Source organism: Alosa alosa, chromosome 10 (genome assembly GCF_017589495.1).
Source record: "Alosa alosa isolate M-15738 ecotype Scorff River chromosome 10, AALO_Geno_1.1, whole genome shotgun sequence".
NCBI lineage: Eukaryota > Metazoa > Chordata > Actinopteri > Clupeiformes > Clupeidae > Alosa > Alosa alosa.
This window is the reverse complement of record NC_063198.1, coordinates 31,427,684-31,447,396: the sequence shown is the minus strand read 5'-3', so window position 1 is coordinate 31,447,396 and position 19,713 is coordinate 31,427,684. Positions and strand designations below refer to the sequence as shown.

At 42.6% G+C, this 19,713-nt stretch overlaps 1 protein-coding gene across 1 annotated transcript in view; it reads right to left on the bottom strand.

The window, feature by feature from the left end:
* cadpsa (Ca2+-dependent activator protein for secretion a) overlaps window positions 1-16,867 on the bottom strand; it is a 136,570-nt gene extending 119,703 nt beyond the window's left edge. The window contains exons 1-2 of the mRNA XM_048255721.1: window positions 16,609-16,867; window positions 16,049-16,408 (exon numbers count right to left, since the gene is read on the bottom strand). Coding sequence (XP_048111678.1) covers window positions 16,049-16,381 — 333 coding nt within the window. The 5' untranslated portion in view covers window positions 16,382-16,408; window positions 16,609-16,867. The remainder of the gene's footprint in view (window positions 1-16,048; window positions 16,409-16,608) is intronic.
* Window positions 16,868-19,713: the final 2,846 nt, after the last annotated feature.

The window sequence follows — 19,713 nt, the reverse complement described above, 5'->3', positions numbered from 1 at the left end:
CATACAAAGAGATCGAAATTACGTTTCTCACTATCCCACGGTGAAGACAAGACATATTTTACCAATTTAAGTCCACAGACAAACATAACATTCAAGTAAACAAAAAAGTAAGTAAATAAGTAAATAAAAGGGCACATATAATAATGAAAAAAATAAGAGCAGCAAAATTTGGTTGAAATTGTGCATAGACAGTCAATAAAATACTAGTGCAAAGTCAGGCCAATAAAAGGCTTGGGTAGTTCTGTTTGAAGTAAGAAAGAAAGTGGCATAGTGGTGCAAGTTATGTAAGAGCAGCAGAAGTGTTGTGTTTTCAGGACAACAACAACAAGTTGTAAAGTGTACAAGTGTGCAAGTGTGGAGTAGTGCAGGCGGCCATTGTGGGTCCAATGTCCAGGATGTTATGTAGCTGAGGGGTGGAGGGGGGAGGGGAAGGAGAGAGTTCAGCATCCTTACAGCTTGGTGTATGAAGCTGTTGGTGAGTCTGGTAGTGCGGGAGCGCAGGCTTCTGTACCTCTTCTTTTCTCTTTTTTTATTTATTTATTTTTTTTAAAATATATATTCCTGAACTAGGACATCGGGGTAGACTGCCCTCCATCCACAGCAACGTAGGGTTTATTCTGCCCTCAAACAGTCACTGTTCCTAGAACATAAGCCCTATTTTCAATATTCCTTTGTTGCTCTTTCTGAACATAAGGTCTTTTAAGAGGGTTGTTTTTTGAACCCGAGAGGGGTTTTAACCTCTCTACCGCTCGAGGTCAGTCTCACAGCCCTAGGGGTTGTAGGCTGCTCAGTAGACATTGGTGGAGTGCTTATAGTTGGCTGTAGCACAGGCTGGGTCTCTCCAGTTGATTCGGGAACTCCTCTGTCGTGATGGTCTGGTGTCTTTGAGGAAGATGACTCCGGGACAACCTGAAGATGTCTTCTATTCCGACGAGTGACCGTTCCATTGTCAGTTCTGATGACATAGGATCTTGGTTCGGGAGATTTACCCAGGACTTTGGCTGGTGTTTTCCAACCCTTCTCACCATCAAGTTTAACTCTCATCAGGCAGAGCACGAGCTAAATGTCGGCGGTTATAGAAGAACCGCTAGGCTTCTTCGGCTTTGTCGTCCCGCTGGAGCACTTGTTTATGACTGATGTGATTAGGCTGCAGTTTCTCATCCAGCATAGGGAGTGTTGTTCTGATCTGACGTCCAGTCATGAGCTGTGCTGGACATGTGGTTGCACTGATGGGGGTTGCACGATAGCACATCAGCGCGAGATGAGGATCTGGTTGCTTGAGGATACGCTTGGCTGTTTGTACAGCTCTCTCGGCAGCCCTATTTGCTTGAGGATAATGAGGACTAGCGGTGGTATGGGTAAAACCATACTGATGTCTGAAATCCTGGAATTCAGAGGATGTGAACGGCATAGCATTGTCGCTTACCAACTCCAGGGGAATGCCCCATCTCACAAACATAGACTTGAGTCGTGTGATGACTTGTTGGCTTGTGGTAGTAGGTAGGTGGGCAATATTTCAATATCTCTGGAGTAGTAGTCCACTACAATGAGGTATTTCCTGCCCTCAAGCTCACACAGGTCGGCTGCGATTTTTTGCCATGGACCCTTAGGTAAGGGGGTTGTTTTGAGTGTTTCTCTTTTCTGTGTTGGTGTATGCTCCACACAAAATGTGCATGTGTTTACAATCTTTGCAATGTCCGTACTTATAGCTGGCCACCAGACTGACATCCTGGCTCTTTCCCTGCACTTTGTCAGCCCCTGATGACCTTCATGAATTTGTTGCAGTACCTCTGCTCACTGTGTGGCTGGGATGACAATCCTGTCTTGGTACAGTACGAGGCCATCTCGGATAGATGTGCTCTAGCCATGTAGAATCCTTGCAGTGACGGTGAGTATGCCATTCTCTGTGGCCAGCCCGTCCTGATGAACCCAACGACCATCTGGAGATCAGTGTCATTGCGTGTAGCCTCTCTGATGTCATCCAGTCTGTGTGCTGACATCGGTCTGCTCGTCACCACACTCTCCACGAACGTCCTCCTCTGTGTCAGACATCGTCTTTGCCCTCAGTGGGTTTCTACTGAGAGTGTCAGCCACTATTAGCTGCTTCCCTGGCACATGTACGGCCTTTACATTGAAGCGCATAAGGCGCATCAGCAAACGCTGACACCTGAGTGGTGCTTTGTCCAGGTCGTACGTATTGAACAATCGAACTAACGACTTGTGATCTGTTTGTAAACAGAAACTAACATTGCTTTGACTTTGGCAAACGCCTGCTCTTGTGGCTTACCCCAGATCCAAGCAGTCTCCTTCTTTAACAGCTCTGTGAAAGGGTGCAGCATGGTTGACAGGCCAGGCAAGAATTTGCCCAGGTAGTTGACTAGTCATAGTACTTGGCGTAGCTCATTAATGTTAGTAGGACTTGGCATCTCGGAGATGGCTTTAACTTTACTGGTATCGGGCTTTAACCCATCCTGTCCAATGATGTGTCCAAAGTACTGTATCTCTGTTTTCCCAAAGTGACAGTGTCTCTGTTCAGCTTCAGACCTGAGTCTTTGATGGTCTGAAGCACTGCGCTCAGACGACAGTCATGTTCCTCCTTATTTTGTCCATAGACTAGCACATTAGCCATCACAGCGACAGTTCCCTCATGGTTCTTCAAAAGTGTAGTCATCTCCCGCTGGAAAATCTCAGAGGCTGACGTGATTCCAAACGGGAGACGGCGGAAACAGAACCTTCCTACTGGTGTGATGAACGTAGTCAGTTTCCTACAGCTAGCTTCCAGTGTAATTTGCCAGAATCCACCGGAGGCGTCCAATGTGGAAAAGATCCTTGCCCCAACCAGCTTGGGAGCTATGTCTTCTAAGGTCGGCAAGATGAACCTCTCCCGCCTCACTGCCTCGTTAAGTTTCTTTAAATCCACACAGATTCTGACTTTACCTGTCTTTTTCATCACAGGCACCATAGGTGCACACCAGTCAGTAGGTTCAGTGACCTCTTCGATGATCCCCTCTGACTGCATGCGCTTCAGTTCTTCCTCCACTTTCGGTAGAATGGGGGAAGGGCACTCAGCATGGAGTGGACAAGCTGTTTGGGTTTGCATCTGACCTTAGTTTTATTTTAACAGGCTCACAGTTCAGTAACCCTATGTCGCCAAACACGTCTGTGTCGATCTCGTCGACTCTCAGGACTAAACCCATCTTACATGCTGCAGCTCTGCTAAGAAGGTTGTTTGCATAAGGCCCTTTTATCACAAAGATCCAGAATGTGTACTGTTGTCCCTTGTGCTCACTTGTTGCGAGAAATTTTCCAATGCAATCAATTCTGCCACCTGGATTACTAACATCAGTTCCTGTTGTCACCAGTTCGGGGCGCTGTGGCAAGCTTTAGTATGTATACTGAGATATGACGGTGATATCTGCCCCAGTGTCAATTTTAAACTTTATATTACAGCCATTCACTGGGAGCACAAAATGCCAGGTTTCATCTGAGTCTGGCTGTTTAGTCACTGACCCCAGAAAAAATGCTCCTTGATTTTCCATTTCCACATTAGGCCCTGTTGTAACTTCCTTCACCATCTTCGTTTTGCATGCAATTTCGAAATGTCCCAATTTGTTACACTTCCTGCACCTCTTACTGCGTGCAGGACATGTCTCACTGTCACCATGCATTCGATTGCAACGTGAGCAATTTGCTTGCTTAAACTCACTGTTTCTCTGCGTGCTGCATTGCCGCTGCTGTCCTCCGGTGCTCCTTGGAGAAACCATGTTGCTGCTTGCGTCTCACCTCGTCCACTTGGCTGCTGTCTGCCCTGTCCGCGCTCTGCATTTTAACCTGCTCAAACTGACACGCGACTTGAATCGCCTTGGCCAGCGTCACATCCTTTTCTATTTGTAACTTTTGTGAAACTTCACTGTCCATAATGCCTATCACAATTCGATCTCTGATTTGTTCGTCCTTGGTGATCCCATACTCACAATGTTCGGCCAGCTCGTAGAGATTTTTCACAAAAGATTCCACAGATTCTCCCGCCTTCTGAGCTCTCTTATGGAAACATGCTCGCTCATGAATCACATTGCGCTTTGGCACAAAATGGGCGTCGAACTTTGTGATCACTGTATCATAGTCGAACTCTTCCCCCTCCTCAAGTTCAAAGGCATTATAGATGTGTTCACTGTCTCTTCCCATCGAATCAAGCAATGAATTCACCTGCACCTCCCCGCTCTCCTTATCCAGTTTCGAAGCTACTCGGAATCGGGAAAAACGTTGTCTCCATATTGGCCACGAAGCTGGCAGGGAGAAATCGAACAGCTCCGGTGGGTTGAATTTCGGCAATTTCCTCACTTGTTTGGCGTTAAGTTCGTCGGTTCTGACACTATGTCACGATATTAGAGACTCGGGTTGCAGTTTAGTGCAGTTCATTCTTCTTCTTCTTCATTCGATTAATGGCGGGTCATATCTTTCATTATATACCGCCACCTACTGAGGTACTACACAGGAGTGTGTAAAAGGAGCGTTGGCAATTGAGATCTCAAATCATAAAAAAAAAAAATTACACTCTATTAATATAGTATTAGTAATAGTATCTAGTAATAATATACCTGAATCAATTAGATACCTAATGAGATATCTAATTCTTAATCCTTGCATTCCTTGTTCCTGTAATATATTATGAATGTCGTTTTTCTCATCAAGCTCTTTCCATACTTGTCTTTCTTACAGTAAAATAAGACATGAGTGACATCCTCCAAGACCTTACATTCAGAACATATACCATTACTTATGCCCATTAAAGATAAGGTAGCATTAAGGCCATTCTGACCCAGTCTCAATCTGGTTAAGACTACCTCTTCCTGTCTGTTAAGACCTAGTGATGTAATTATTTTACCTCCAATGCTACTCTGATTATTGTGGTAGTATCTGCCTTTGCTCTCTGAATCCCATTCATCTTGCCATCTACGTGCAATTTCTGTTTTAATAAAGGCTTTAGCATCCCCTTTGCCTAATGGTGTATGAATTTCTATGATATTTGACTCAAGGGCTTTTTTGGCTAGTTTATCTGCAATTTCATTACCAATAATTCCATAATGCCCTGGTACCCAGCAAAACTGAATAAATAACCCTAGACTAACAATATTAAGAGGTACTTTACTTCTAAAATCAGATCTTCACGCATAGAATTATCTGTAATAAAACTTAACTCAACCCACCTAAGAGCAGTTATTATTGCTGTCATTTCAACAGAAAATACTAATAAATAATTACTTGTTCTATATTTATATTTCTTATCAAATTCTGGAATATATATACCAATACCACATCTGCCACTAGGATCTTTAGAACCATCAGTGAATATTCTTAGATACCCATAATAGTTGTTCATATAATTTAGACAGGCATCAGTGAAGCTTTGTTTGGTAGGATGTTCATGCTTTTCTGCTATTAAATCAACATTAACTTTTGGATCAGGAAGAAGCCATGGGGGAATGCAGATTAATGCTAATGCTGGGCCATACTTGAGGTCTCTTAAACTATAGTCATTGACTAAACTGTTAATGCTCCAACCAAATCCACAGGACTTCTTTGAGTATTCCCAGCAATCATCTAGTACAGACATAGAAGGGTTGTTAAAACTTCCCTTTAACCTGACCCAGTAAGTCAAACATAATTGATCAAATCTTAAATTAATAGGGGCTTCCTTAGCTGAAATAGCACATTTCATACACAGAGGTCATTCAATGTGCTTTACATAAACAAAACCAAACGATAATAACAAATAAAAGCATAGAAGGGCAATATAGTCAAAGAATAGTTAAAAGGTAAAGATCATAATAAAAAGAAAACATAAAACACAAGGTAAAATCATTTAAAAATAAAGAATAATTAGTAAGCAAAAACAAAGGCAAAAGTAGTAAAAAAAGTAATAAAAGACAAAGTAGAATAATTATCACATAATTATCACAATAAAGCACTAGTAGGGGTTGATTTAAATGCTCCTAAGGCAAGTCTTAAGGCCTTATATTGTATTCTCTCAATTTTCATGAGAGAACTCTTACATGCGGAACTGTATACTATGCTGCCATAATCAATGGATGATCTTATCAGTGCTTTATACATGTTAATCAAGGACTGTCTGTCAGCTCCCCAATTATGCCCAGTAACCATCCTCATAAGATTAATTACCTTTTTACATTTAGTTTCAATATACTCAATGTGATTTTTCCATGTAAGTTTGGAATCCAACCATACTCCCAAGTATTTAAATGTTTCACTTATCTCCAGTTGCTGATTATATAGTAGATATTTATGGTATTCATGAATTTTCTTCCTAGTAAAATACATCACCTGTGATTTTTGAACAGAAAATTTAAAGCCCCAGTCAACTCCCCATTGTTCAAGAATGTTAATATCCTTTTGTATCTTACTATTAACAGAGATGTTGCGTCCCCTTCTCCAAATGACAGCATCATCTGCATATAGTAGACCATCATAATTATCCCCCAGATTCTCATAAATATCATTAATCATTATGTTGAACAGAATGGGACTGATAGCACTTCCCTGAGGAATACCATTTTCGACAATGCATTCTGCAGATACTGCATCACCAACTTTGACTCTAATGGAGCGTTGAGAAAGAAAACCAAGTATGTAATTATACATTTTCCCATTAATACCTAGCTTTTTTAACTTAATCAATAGACCTTCTCTCCACATTGTGTCATATGCTTTTTCAATATCCAAAAAGAAGTGCAGTTTATTAACATACACACAACAGATGATAACTTCTACTCAGGAGCTAACTGACATGCAGCTGTGTATTATCCCGTGTATTCCAATACTGACCTTGTATCACAGTGACGTCACCCAGGAGGCCATACCCAACTAATCAATCCTAGATTGATAGATAACTAGACATCACTACAGTCTGTGTGGTGCATACAAACATGCTAACATATGTCCATAAATGGGATTGTGTGTGTGGTGTATACAAACATGCTAACATATGTCCATAAATGGGATTGTTTGTGTGGTGTATACAAACATACTAACATATGTCCATAAATGGGATTGTTTGTGTGGTGCATACAAATATGCAAACATATGTCCATAAATGGAATTGTTTGTCTGGTGCATACAAACATGCTAACATCTGTGTGGTGCATACAAACATGCTAACATATGTGATTGTCTGTGTGTATATTTTCAGTGCACGTCAATGTGATTTTTTGCAATTATGAGTCTGTCTGTCAGTCCCTATATGTCATATTGTGTGTGTGTGTGTGTGTGTGTGTGTGTGTGTGTGTGTGTGTGTGTGTGTGTGTGTATCATTACAAAGCAACCCAGCTACTTCGAGGGGGGGGTTGGGGATGGCCTTGGATTCCCAGTGAACATAGGGTGCCATTAGATAGCTTCATGTCTAAGATGGAGGAGCCCAATGCTGGGGACATGTCCTCCAGGGGGTAGGCTGCCTTGTTTATGTGTGGTCCTCACAGACTCAGATCCTTGGAGATGTAGGACCAACGGCATATTATTTTTCTGGCAGACCACAGGGGCAATTCTCCATATAAACAATGTGTTTCGCCAATGTAACAGCTTCCTAGCAAAAGCTGATTGCTCGGTCACATAACAGCACGCATTAACACAGGCACACACACACACACACACACACACACACACACACACACACACACACACACACAGACACACACACACACACACACACACACACACACACACACACACACACACACACACACACAGACACACACACACACACACACACACACACAGAATACAGTAAGCTGAGGTGTAAATCTAGAGAAAACTACAAACCACTGTCACATGCTTTGATGAAAAAGCACAGACACAAAATAGTTTTAGAAAACTGGTCTAATTTTTTCACGTCTGGTGTAGCCAGTTCCATTGATTATAGTGGAAGCTAATTGTCGCAGCAGACGCAACAGGAACGGAATGCTTCAGTGACGTGCTCTGTGTAACCCCCCTGTTAGGCATAAGGGCATTAGTCACACGTCTTACAGATCACTGTAAAAAAAATCATTTTGATGTCATTGCAAGACTTTCCAAATATAACTGAAAATTGATTGACAAAATCTATATGAGCTAGTATCCCAAAACTTGTGTGGGCAAGCTGTCCTCAAAACACTGTAGACGATCTAGGAGAGGGAGGGGTGTAAAGAGTCCTAAAGTGAAGTTGACCAGAGTCCAGGCATAAACTCCTTACAACTCTCTCTCTCTCTCTCTCTCTCTCACTCCCTTTCTCACACTGAATTGCGCAGTCTTTCTGACGACTGCGGCTTCATCGCTCACAGGGTTTCCTTCAGCACTAACTTCCCTTAACTCTACCCAGAGGGAAGAATCCATCTGCCTAGGAGCCAGTCAGTCCCAAGAAGCAAATCCGTCTCCCAACACCCACGCCTTCTATTTCCTCCCCCACCAAAGTCTTCCTGACCAATTTCACCCCTTCACGCCTCTTCTTAGCTTTTCATCTTTTCATCTTTCTCTTCCTCTTCTTCCTCCTTCTCATCCTCTCATCCGACACTGGCACAAAGACATGGCTCTTATGTAACAGATGAGGGTCAGCAAATGGACATGTAATCCCAGATTACGGGCAGGCGACAAAGGCCAGGGCATGTGGGCATCAGCAGACGGCCATTGTGCCCCAAAGCGTGGACACACACACAAACACACACATGGACACACACGCGTGTACACAATCACAAAGCAGTGGCATGCTGCTGGTCACTATTGTTGGGCACACACACACACACACACACACACACACACACACACAAAGAGAGGCATGAATGGAATAAGTAACATTTCCCCAGTGAGCTTTCTTTTCATTCCTTCACGGTGGCTTGTCAGCTGTAAAATGTACACTGCCATCAACATTTATTGACCGTCTATTAAGCATGTCTGGAAATATGTTCTTACAGAGACATAAGCATGTCTGGAAATATGTTCTTACAGAGACATGAAACTGACTCATCTGCCAGCAGATGTTTATGTGAGAGTGATGGGGAAAGTGAGCAAGATATATCTAATAAACACGGAGAACATAAGAGCATTTCTCTCAGTTAAACTGCTCATTGCATTTATCATCTATGATTTGACTCAAGGTACAAAAAAAACAACAGAAAAACATATGATACCGTCATACGATCAACAACTTCAGTACAGTTTCTCATGAGTCATGACCAGTCGTCCAGTAAAGCACTGGGGTTTCTCATGAGTCATGACCAGTCCTTTCAGAGTGGACTCAGTGTTCCCTTCTTCCTTGGGCTCACAGAGCACCTACTGTACCCATCCCAGCTATTTCAGACGGACATTCTCTGGCCATCTGGTCTCTGGTCAGTGCGCCACAAATGCAGCCCATTTTCTCACAGGGGCTGTTATCAGTGTGCCCACAATGCACTCCACCAGCATGAGACTCGACTAGGAGAAGAGAAAACCTTCAGAAGGCTTTTTGCTTTGTCACTCACTGTGCACTATGATATCAGAGTGTGGAGGGATTGTGTTGAGGAAAAGTATCATCTTCAAAGAGTCATGAGGTTCAGCAGGAGGAACGAACCCTTTTTCTCTTACGAGGACAAGAGCAGAGAATAACAGACTGTGTTTCTCAATGATTTGGGTGATGCGAGAGCTTCTGACAAAGATCCTTATTACAAGATGTTTTGGTGCATGAAAAAAATCCCATGATGCCTCTGGAGCCTCCCATAGGAGAGGTGTTGGTCTGTAGGGGGGGCGGCCGGGGAGAGAGATGGCTAATGAATCTGCCCCCATGGCCACACCAACTACAAAGGCGAGAGGCAGGTCGCGTCTCTCAAGCAAGCCAACTGTTTACTGCGGCAGCCTGCAGATCTGTGCCAACGTTGGCCTGGTGACAATAAATAGAGCACTGACTGCACTTACAAATAACTCCAGGTGAAGTGTTACAGTTGAGGTGATAGGGAAAGTGGGATTTTAGTGGATATGACTCAGAGCTGTGGATCATGCTGCACAAAGAGCACTCATAGACAGCTTGGACTGGCAATTATACAGGACACACAGGCCCGGGGTGATTTTGACATATTTTGACATAGGCCTACATGAAGATTCATAGTGTGTGTGTGTGTGTGTGTGTGTGTGTGTGTGTGTGTGTGTGTGTGTGTGTGTGGGCATATGTGTGTGTGTGTGTGTGTGTGTGTGTGTGTGTGTGTGTGGGCATATGTGTGTGTGTGTGTGTGTGTGTGTGTGTGTGTGTGTGTGTGTGGGCATATGTGTGTGTGTCTGGTGTGTGTGTGTGTGTATGCGTGTGTGTGAGTGGTAAGGATAGAGTGATCACTGTCAACCATCACTCTAATTAAGCTCTGTGCTGTGTTCTCTGCATGCGATCCGGGGCCACCACTGACATGGCCTCACACACACACACACACACACACACACACACACACACATGACATGGCCTCGATCATCATTAAGGGGGAGCACTGTGTCGCCATTAATAATTCATGATCTCATCCTGATTCTTTTGGAATGAGTCAAGACAGCAGCCATGCAGATGTTCAGCTGTGCACCCACACACACACACACACACACACACACACACACACACACACACACACACACACACACACCCCACACACCCGACACACACACACACACACACACACACACACACACACACACACACACACACACCCACACACACACACACACACACACACACACACACACACACACACACACACACACACACACACACACACACACACACACACACACACACACACACACACACACACACACACACACACACACACACACACCAATACACACACACACACAGATTCACAGACTTTCATGTGCATTCCTGGTAAGTTCATGAGGACTTAGGGCTGTCCCACTGTGAAATGGTGAAGTGCATGAGGGCTCACTCGCTGACTTTCTGAGCCCTTTCTGTAAGTCGCCATATCTGTAGGATTTACCTAAGGGAATTACCAACTAGAGATGCACCTATTGATCAGCTGTTGATCGGAATTGGTCAATTTTCACATGATCAGCCATAACCGGCGACCGGCCGGTCAGTCTGAGACAAGCAAATAAAGCGCTAAAGTTTTTCTATGAGCAAAAAGCGAACGCTGTGCTTTGCCATATAGTGTGGAAGATGTCCCTTTATTTCGTAAACACTGCTCATCACCATTCGTCCCTGCCCCCTCTACAACGCAAATTGCGTGCCCACAGCTGAACCACAAGCGCAGTTGAATCTAATCAGCACATCAGAAATATAGACAGTGGTGCATTGAAACATACAGGTAACATATTGGCAGCAGATATCTTGCTTAGAGCAGTGGTTCACAACCTTTTTTCAGTGATGTACCCCCTGTGAAATATTTTTTCAGCCAAGTACCCCCTAACCAGTACAAAGCATTTTTAGTTGAGAAAAAAAAAACAGAGCACTGTGCCATCAGTGTCTAATTTAAGATGACGCTGCAGATGTGCAGGCTTCATGCTACTGTTCGCTAATTTCTCCCTACAGAAAAAACACAGTGCCTTGGGTGGGTTACAACTTGTTGACGTAAATCCAAATAAAACATATTCTTCAAGATACAGCCGGAATTTTGCCGGCTCTGGTTTGGCCTTCTTTGCCACCTGTACGCGTACCCCCATTTGAGAACCACTGGCTTAGAATATTGCCCTACTGTGCCAACAGCGCCAGCTAAGAACTTGCAGCATGTGTGTGTGTGCTGTGCTCCATAATGCTGACCAGTTGTGGGTTGTTTTTCTCCATGGCTCTCTGTGTGCATTGTTTGCTGCCAGGATTTAGCTGGCAAGGCGGGGGGGTGCCATCGAGGTGCCAGGCTAATTTCATCATGCCAATTGTTGAGGAGCGACGGCCAGATGGTGAATTGTCTTCACCTCCTCACCTGCACCCAGCGTGAGGTAAGACTAGCGCTCACCTGCGCCCAGCCTGAGGTAAGACTAGCACTCACCTGCGCCCAGCCTGAGGTAAGACTAGCGCTTAAGAATACGGAATAAATGAATGTGGATGAAAGGAGGTCAGGCCATTGTTTCACCCTCGCCTGGTGGATCTCTCTTCTGAATGAGATACAAGGTTTCGGCGTACTGTGTGTAATTGGTGGGCCATTCTCTTCCATCTCTCTTCCTCTCCTCTCTCCCACTTCCTCTCTCTGTCTTTTTTTCCCACACACGGTATTTTGCATATTTCACTTGAAAGACAGATGATTTGGCATCTGTTTAAACTTGTAAATATCCTAATTAAGAACTTACAAAGGCAATTCTCATAGGGATAAAACCAGTGTGGTGTGTTGCATGTGTATAATGTCATTGGCTACACTGACTCACAAGGTTGAGCAATAGGGTATAGCGTCAGCCTTATTGCCCACAAGAAATAATAATATTCAGGAAACTAATAAAAAATATTCAGTAGTATATTTTATGTGGAAAAACCTACAGTAATTCATGATTTTCAAAAGATTACTGTTCATCAAAAACATCCAACACACAGACACACAGACACACACACACACACACACACACAAGAAAGAGTCACTCTGAGTAGTGATCAAAGGCGCTTTTCATTTTCAGAAAACATTCCCTCTGAGGGGAGATCAACAACCATACTCCCTGCATGGCTTCAACATATCCAGAGAGAGAGAGACCCCCCACCCGCCCCTCCCCACCTCTCCCTGTCACAGTCCCCAAAGAGCACGACAGCAGGAAAACAAACCCTCTGCAAAGCCACGAGAAAAACAAACAGGGACGATGCCATATATACAATGAATCAGCGCAATGGCACATCCATACTCCAGACACTGTGTCATACTTCTTATGAGGAAAGTATCAAGTGGATTATGGGCTTTGTTGCCTGTTGCTTACGAGTTGAAGTTTCAATGAACTATCTCAGCACAGATTGATAGATAGATAGATAGATAGATAGATAGATAGATAGATAGATAGATAGATAGATAGATATAGAGTATTTAATGTCCCCAGGGGATAATCATTTTATGTTCCACACACAGCAAAGAATGTGGGCAGAGCACCACATGCAACACGTATAACATATGGCCTGTGACATATAACATGTAACATGTATAACATATGGCCTGTGACATATAACATGTAACACGGAGATGGTTATCAGTCAGGGAGCATGTGTCTGTAGTCAGGCAATAACATGCTTTTCTACTATCATCTGAGAATCAGAAAACCACAGGAGGGCCAGCTGCTAGTCATAATAACCTGAGCGCACAACTGGGTCTTATATTTCATCATAAAATCCCGAGTGAATAATACAGAGTGTCTATTAGTGCTTGCCCCTCGCTACACACTGACTCTATCTGCACCCATTAAAAACACAACACACACAAGTGCGCACGCGCAGGTCTCCGAACCACTGCAAAGCAGCATAGAACTCATAGTTTCAGAAACTCTACAACGATCACTGGGACGTAGTATAGGATTCACATATGAAAAGGCAGAGTAGCCGGCATTAAACACAACATATATGCTATCCGTACATTACTTTATTGCTATTTTGTTTAGTGGTTAGGTAAAGTATCCAAACATAGCACATCTAATCAAAAAGGAAAAGGTGGTCTATTGGGTAGAGTAACATGTCATCCAAGAGCCCATGGTTCAATATTCAGGTGATTTCCCTTCTGAATAGACTTTAAATGAATGCATGCCCTGACTACTTTACCATTACCTTTACAAATAGTAGCCAGTTAAATATGTTTAGATTTATACGTTATTTGTGCATGTACAGATGGAATGCACAGATATGCACTGTATCTGTGAGGCCAGGTGTAAATAGCATTGCTGCACACCCGGGTGTGTCTCTCTGCTGCCATGCTATACATCCGGGTGTAAGTAGACACATAGGCTATTTTCACTGGATACAAATAGCATGTATAGCTATTGACGAATTGCATCTGTCTGAATAATATAAGGCTTCTAGTTTCAGAGCACTTGTTGCAGTCACAATCATAGCTAGTCTCTAATACAGTGGGTGCTATCAATAGTGGGGAAAAAATCATCATAATAGCCGCAGTATACTATAGTTATTATCAATATTTCACAACTGTATTTCAAAGTGTCATTTGGGATTTACTGCAATACATTTGGGCTGAGGTTTTGACTATAGTTCAGAGCAGTCATTCACTGAGCAAAAGAAAATGAACTGAGAAAGTTGAATTTTATCAATGTGACAAATCACAGTAACATGTAGTCTGTCTGCTGAGAGAGTCTGGTTAAACATGTAGTCTGTCTGTCTGTCTGGTTAAACATGTAGTCTGTCTGTCTGCTGAGAGAGTCTGGTTAAACATGTAGTCTGTCTGTCTGTCTGGTTAAACATGTAGTCTGTCTGTCAGCTCAGAGAGTCTGGTTAAACATGTAGTCTGTCTGTCTGCTCAGAGTCTGGTTAAACATGTAGTCATGTAGTCTGTCTGTCTGTCTGGTTAAACATGTAGTCTGTCTGTCTGTCTGTCTGGTTAAACATGTAGTCTGTCTGTCTGCTCAGAGAGTCTGGTTAAACATGTAGTCTGTCTGTCTGTCTGGTTAAACATGTAGTCTGTCTGTCTGCTGAGAGAGTTTGGTTAAACATGTAGTCTGTCTGTCTGTCTGTCTGGTTAAACATGTAGTCTGTCTGCCAGCTCAGAGAGTCTGGTTAAACATGTAGTCTGTCTGTCTGCTCAGAGAGTCTGGTTAAACATGTAGTCATGTAGTCTGTCTGTCTGGTTAAACATGTAGTCTGTCTGTCTGTCTGTCTGGTTAAACATGTAGTCTGTCTGCCAGCTCAGAGAGTCTGGTTAAACATGTAGTCTGTCTGTCTGCTCAGAGAGTCTGGTTAAACATGTAGTCTGTCTGTCTGGTTAAACATGTGAGGGATACTGGTTCTCTACTCCAATGTGATTCTCTGAGGCACTATTGCATACATTAGCCTAGTGGCAGCAAGATAATCCAGAAGAGGATAGCATGCCATATGCCATGAATTCAGTGCTAGTGTGTCATGAAGTTTCTCATTTAGCCTACCATTTGTTTAATCCTGAACTGCATTCAGTAAGACCAGTAACATCATCCAGTAAGACCAATATCTCTTTTCTGCCGTTTTTAGAATAAAAAAAATGTTTTGATGTTAACAGCAATATGTTTTTTTTTGTTTGTTTGTTTTGAACAATTTGAAAATCAAACGTAAAACCACAACATGGCTTTATTATAAGGAATTTCACACGATGAGTATGTCAGGATACACCGAACCCTTTCAACAAAAATAAGAAACTGTTTTACTTGATTGACTGCGACTCAAAGGCGTGTTGGGTTGGCTGTCTGCGTTAAATTAAGGCAAGCCCATTTTGTATTCGCATTCGGTCAGACTTCACCAAGCGCCACCTAAAGGGTAGCCTCAGCTTTCAGAAAACGAGAAGGAAATAGACACTCAAAATATTTCGACAACATCTGTCTTTTTTGCAAACGGATTCTGGACTTCCAACGCTAGTAATTGATCGCCACAGTCTCCCGGCGACACAACGACAATATACGTTTCTTAACGAGGGACAACTCAACCAAAGTGTTTAATTACGGATTTATTAAGAACAAATGAAGAAAGTTTTAGGTGATTTATCATTTGCAGTGACCCATACCTAGCTCCTATATGTAATGTAACAGGTGACAGTGAGGTACTTAATTCCGCAACCGGCACTTGATCAGTGCAAGCAATAGGTAGGGCCAAATTTGGCAAATTCTCTTGCCAAAGAGAATTAATAAAAGTTTTCGGAAACCTATTGCATTTTCATTATCAAATGCATTGGGGGAATCGTATTGCCACCAGAGAATCCTTGTGAGATATTGAGAAGTGAAACCAACTGGTGGCAGTGATGAGGAGGGGGGTTCAAAATGGCAGACTTAAGTGAGGAAGCAGCATGGATTGTCTTGAATATTGGGCTTATTTATAACAACGAATGTGTTATTTCTGGGTCGTTATTGATTTATTTACAAAGATTCTTAATTTTCTCGGCTCTCTTACCTTTTGTTGTCGTCTCGCCATGTCTGTTGGTTGTTTAGCGTTGAAAGGGTAAGCAATGCAGCGCATGACAAAGACATAGAGCTGTAGTCTCTTCTTTCGCTCGTCCTCTTCTCTTTGCATCTTTTCCAAGTCCTCCTTCTCCTTCTCACTCGCCATCGAAGGGCTCGGACTTGACGGACGGACATTGCTACTCCGACTGGGTTGTAAGCCACCAGAGCCCTCACTGGTCCGACTTGGAGAGACACGGGCACCAGCCTTAGGTGCTGCAACTACTTTGCGCTCCTCTTCCACTATCTCATCTGTTTCCTCCTCGCTTGATGATGGATCCAACATTTTGATTCAAACTGATGAACGTCTAGTCTAGATATAAAACAAAAGCAAACCCACAATTTCTAAACAGAAAATGAATGAGTCTACTATCTAAGTGTGGAAGACCAATGTGGCAGTGTGCCAGACGCTACACGGAAAAGTGGTTACAAATTGGGCCAATGTAATACAGCAAAGAATAGAGCACAGAGACACTTCACGAGATGCATGCATGTAATAAAACTGACACTTACATTGGGCGAGTCTGGTGAGACTGGTCGCGCGACACAAACACCCCTACCGAATGAAATTGTTGCTGCTTACGCCTCTTCGGCGTTTTAACTCTCCAGTCACCGCCGGGGATTTGCTGGGAGATACTACAGAGAGGGGAGGGCTGTAAAGAGAGAAAACGCTTTTCAGAGCCCTGTTTTGTCTATCGATTTTCAGTGTTGCCTGCCGTGGTTTGTCAATTGCGCGCTGTTGATGGCCACTTCCTGGGGGAGCGAAGCAGGCGCTGACCATGGTTCTGAACTGGAGAATCAGATTGTTGGGGGTGGGGTTGCCAGAGGTCTGTTCGTTGACGCTGTTTCCGCGAAAACGAAATGCATCACCAACCTGTCGATTTCCCTGGGAACAGTAATAGCTTAAAAGTTTTTTAGATGCAAACATCGAGCAGTTAGGCATTGCTTCAACAGTTTGGGTGGCAGTACATCGGTTCTTCTGATGACAGTACAATTGTTTACTTTTGGATTGAAAAATAGTATGACCACAGTTCAATTGAAAGAATGTGTTATGGTTTGTGTGGGAAGGGGAACCTACAGTAGGCTATGTAAGGAAGTTAGATGAGCACAATGGATGAATATGCTCCTTGGCGTCAGTATTCAACGCCATTTCATATTAAGACAGTACCCAGTTGGTCATAAACCGACTAAAATGTCACGATCCAAAGCGCCACGCCTTTGGAATCAACTGCCATCTTTCATCAGAGATGCTCCCTCCATCACTAGTTACAGTGCATGAAAATGTACTGTTCTGTTATCCAAAGTCTTCTTCTTCTACTCCTTATTCCCACCACATTTCTATGTCTATCAGCTTCAACCGTTTAACGTTTAAATTTCGTTCACACTTCGTAAGGCAGGTCTTGAAAAGGACACTTGAGGAATGTATTTTTCGTTTTTGCAAACTTTATACTTTTTGAGATATTAACATAAAACAAGCTTATTTTCCCCCATAGACTTTGCATTGGAATTATGACATCATAAAAGGCTAATTAAACTGATTTGCACCTGTATCAACTGCCAGCTGCTCAACTAGGCCCCCTCAAAGAGCCAATTAAACTGATTGCACCTGTATCAACTGCTGATTGCACCTGCATCAACTGCTTTCTGCTCAACTACTCTCTCCATTCTACAAGGATATAAGGCACATTCCATCCAACTTTCTATCCATCCATCTTCTTCAAACCGTTCACTCATCCACCCAGTAAACTATCCACCAACATCCATTCAACTTTCTGTCTATCAACATCCATTACACTATCTACATCAACTTTTAAACTGTCTATTCTGTCTCAGGCTTTAAGCATACAATCTGGCTCTCTTAAGACTACAGATCCCGTTCTGCCCACAACTTTCAAAATAAAAGTCTACAATAATTACACAACTTTCAAAATAAATGCTACAATGATTCACTATTAGATCATTTAACTGTTCAGCCATTCCAACTGTCAGTTATCATGAACTATGCCTCCAGCCAACTATATTAAACCACCACCTACCTAGCAACCAACATAGCAACCATCTATGTTAGTTCCCATAGCAACCAACATGATTACCCTAGCAACCATCATAGAAACAGCTTTAGCATTGCAACACCCATGTTTACCTAAGAAAAAACAGTGTAACTATCTGTACATTATCTGTTTTAACACTGTATATTTAACATCATATGTTTTGCATTTTCATGCACTGGTAATTCCTCAGAATTACATTTTCTAGTTTTAAATCTAGGCTCAAAACACACCTCTTCTCCCTGGCTTTCCCTGCCTTTTTATGACTGTTATCTGATTGATATCTGTATTCATGTATGTTTGGTCAGTGTAAACTGTATTTTAAATGTTTTTTATTGTTAAGACCTAGGGGTAAGGTCACTACAAAACAGGTAGTCGAGAGGTTGGATCTTTAACTAAAATATGGATTTATTAACCAAATTAACCAAATAACAATCAAACAAACAGTGTGAGGTGGGTCAAAGTCAGTCATCAGTAATGCATAGATGTTGTGTAGGCGATTTCAAGGTCCAGGTGCAGGTGATCAGTATTCAGCAGAGGGAGTGGGTGAGCAAAGTGAGAGCTTGGAGGGGGCGGAGCTGGTGACTATTCTTTGACACAAACCTCCAGGCATTTGTTGGTTATCAACAGGTACGCCATGCTGTTGGAGGTGCAAACAAAAGGTGTATCACCATTAAGATCATATAGATAAGAATTGGGTCAAAGGTTATAAGTATGTTATTAGTGTGATGAAAGAACAGTTTTATCCATTAAATATCCATATGTGTTGGCACCTTGGCTACCATAATGGTAACTATAACTAGCTATTTAATATCTTTAGAACACTAAACATATCGGATGTGACAAATATTGAGTTACTCTGTCTTGACTGTTTAACATTAATCACTCCTCTGAAATATTGCTATTGTCGATCCAAAGTAAGATGCATGTTTCAAAGTAGAACTCGGTTGGAGGTCGCAATGTAATCAGATGACATACAGTGCAACTGGAAAGTTTTCAGACCCTTTCAACATTTTTTTTATGTTTTAGACTCATCTTATAATTGATTTTTTCCACTCATCAATCTACATAAAATACTCCAATACTCCACAAAAAAGCAGGTGTTTGGAGTATTTTGTAAATTTCTAAAAAATATCCCATTTACATAAGTATTCAGACCCTTTGTAATGATGCTGTAATTTAGCTCTGGTGCATCCTACTTCTGTCAATGATCCTTGAGATGTTTCTAGAACTTGATTCCTCCTGTGCCTAAATGAATTCATTGGACATTATTAGGAGAGGCACACATCTGTCCTATAAGGTCTCACAGTTGATGGTTTATGTCAGAGTGCAAACCAAACCACGAGGTCGAGAGAATTGTCCGTAGACCTGCGAGACAGGATTGTGTCAACAGAGATCAACAGGCAGAGTTTCTGGGCCCAACAGCTTTTTCGTCCAAAAATGTTTAGTGCAGCCAGCCTGCTTTCACAACCTTTTAGCCTTAATGTTTACTAGCGCAGCCAGTCTGCTTTCACAACCTTTTAGCCTTAATGTTTACTAGCGCAGCCAGCCTGCTTTCACAACCTTTTAG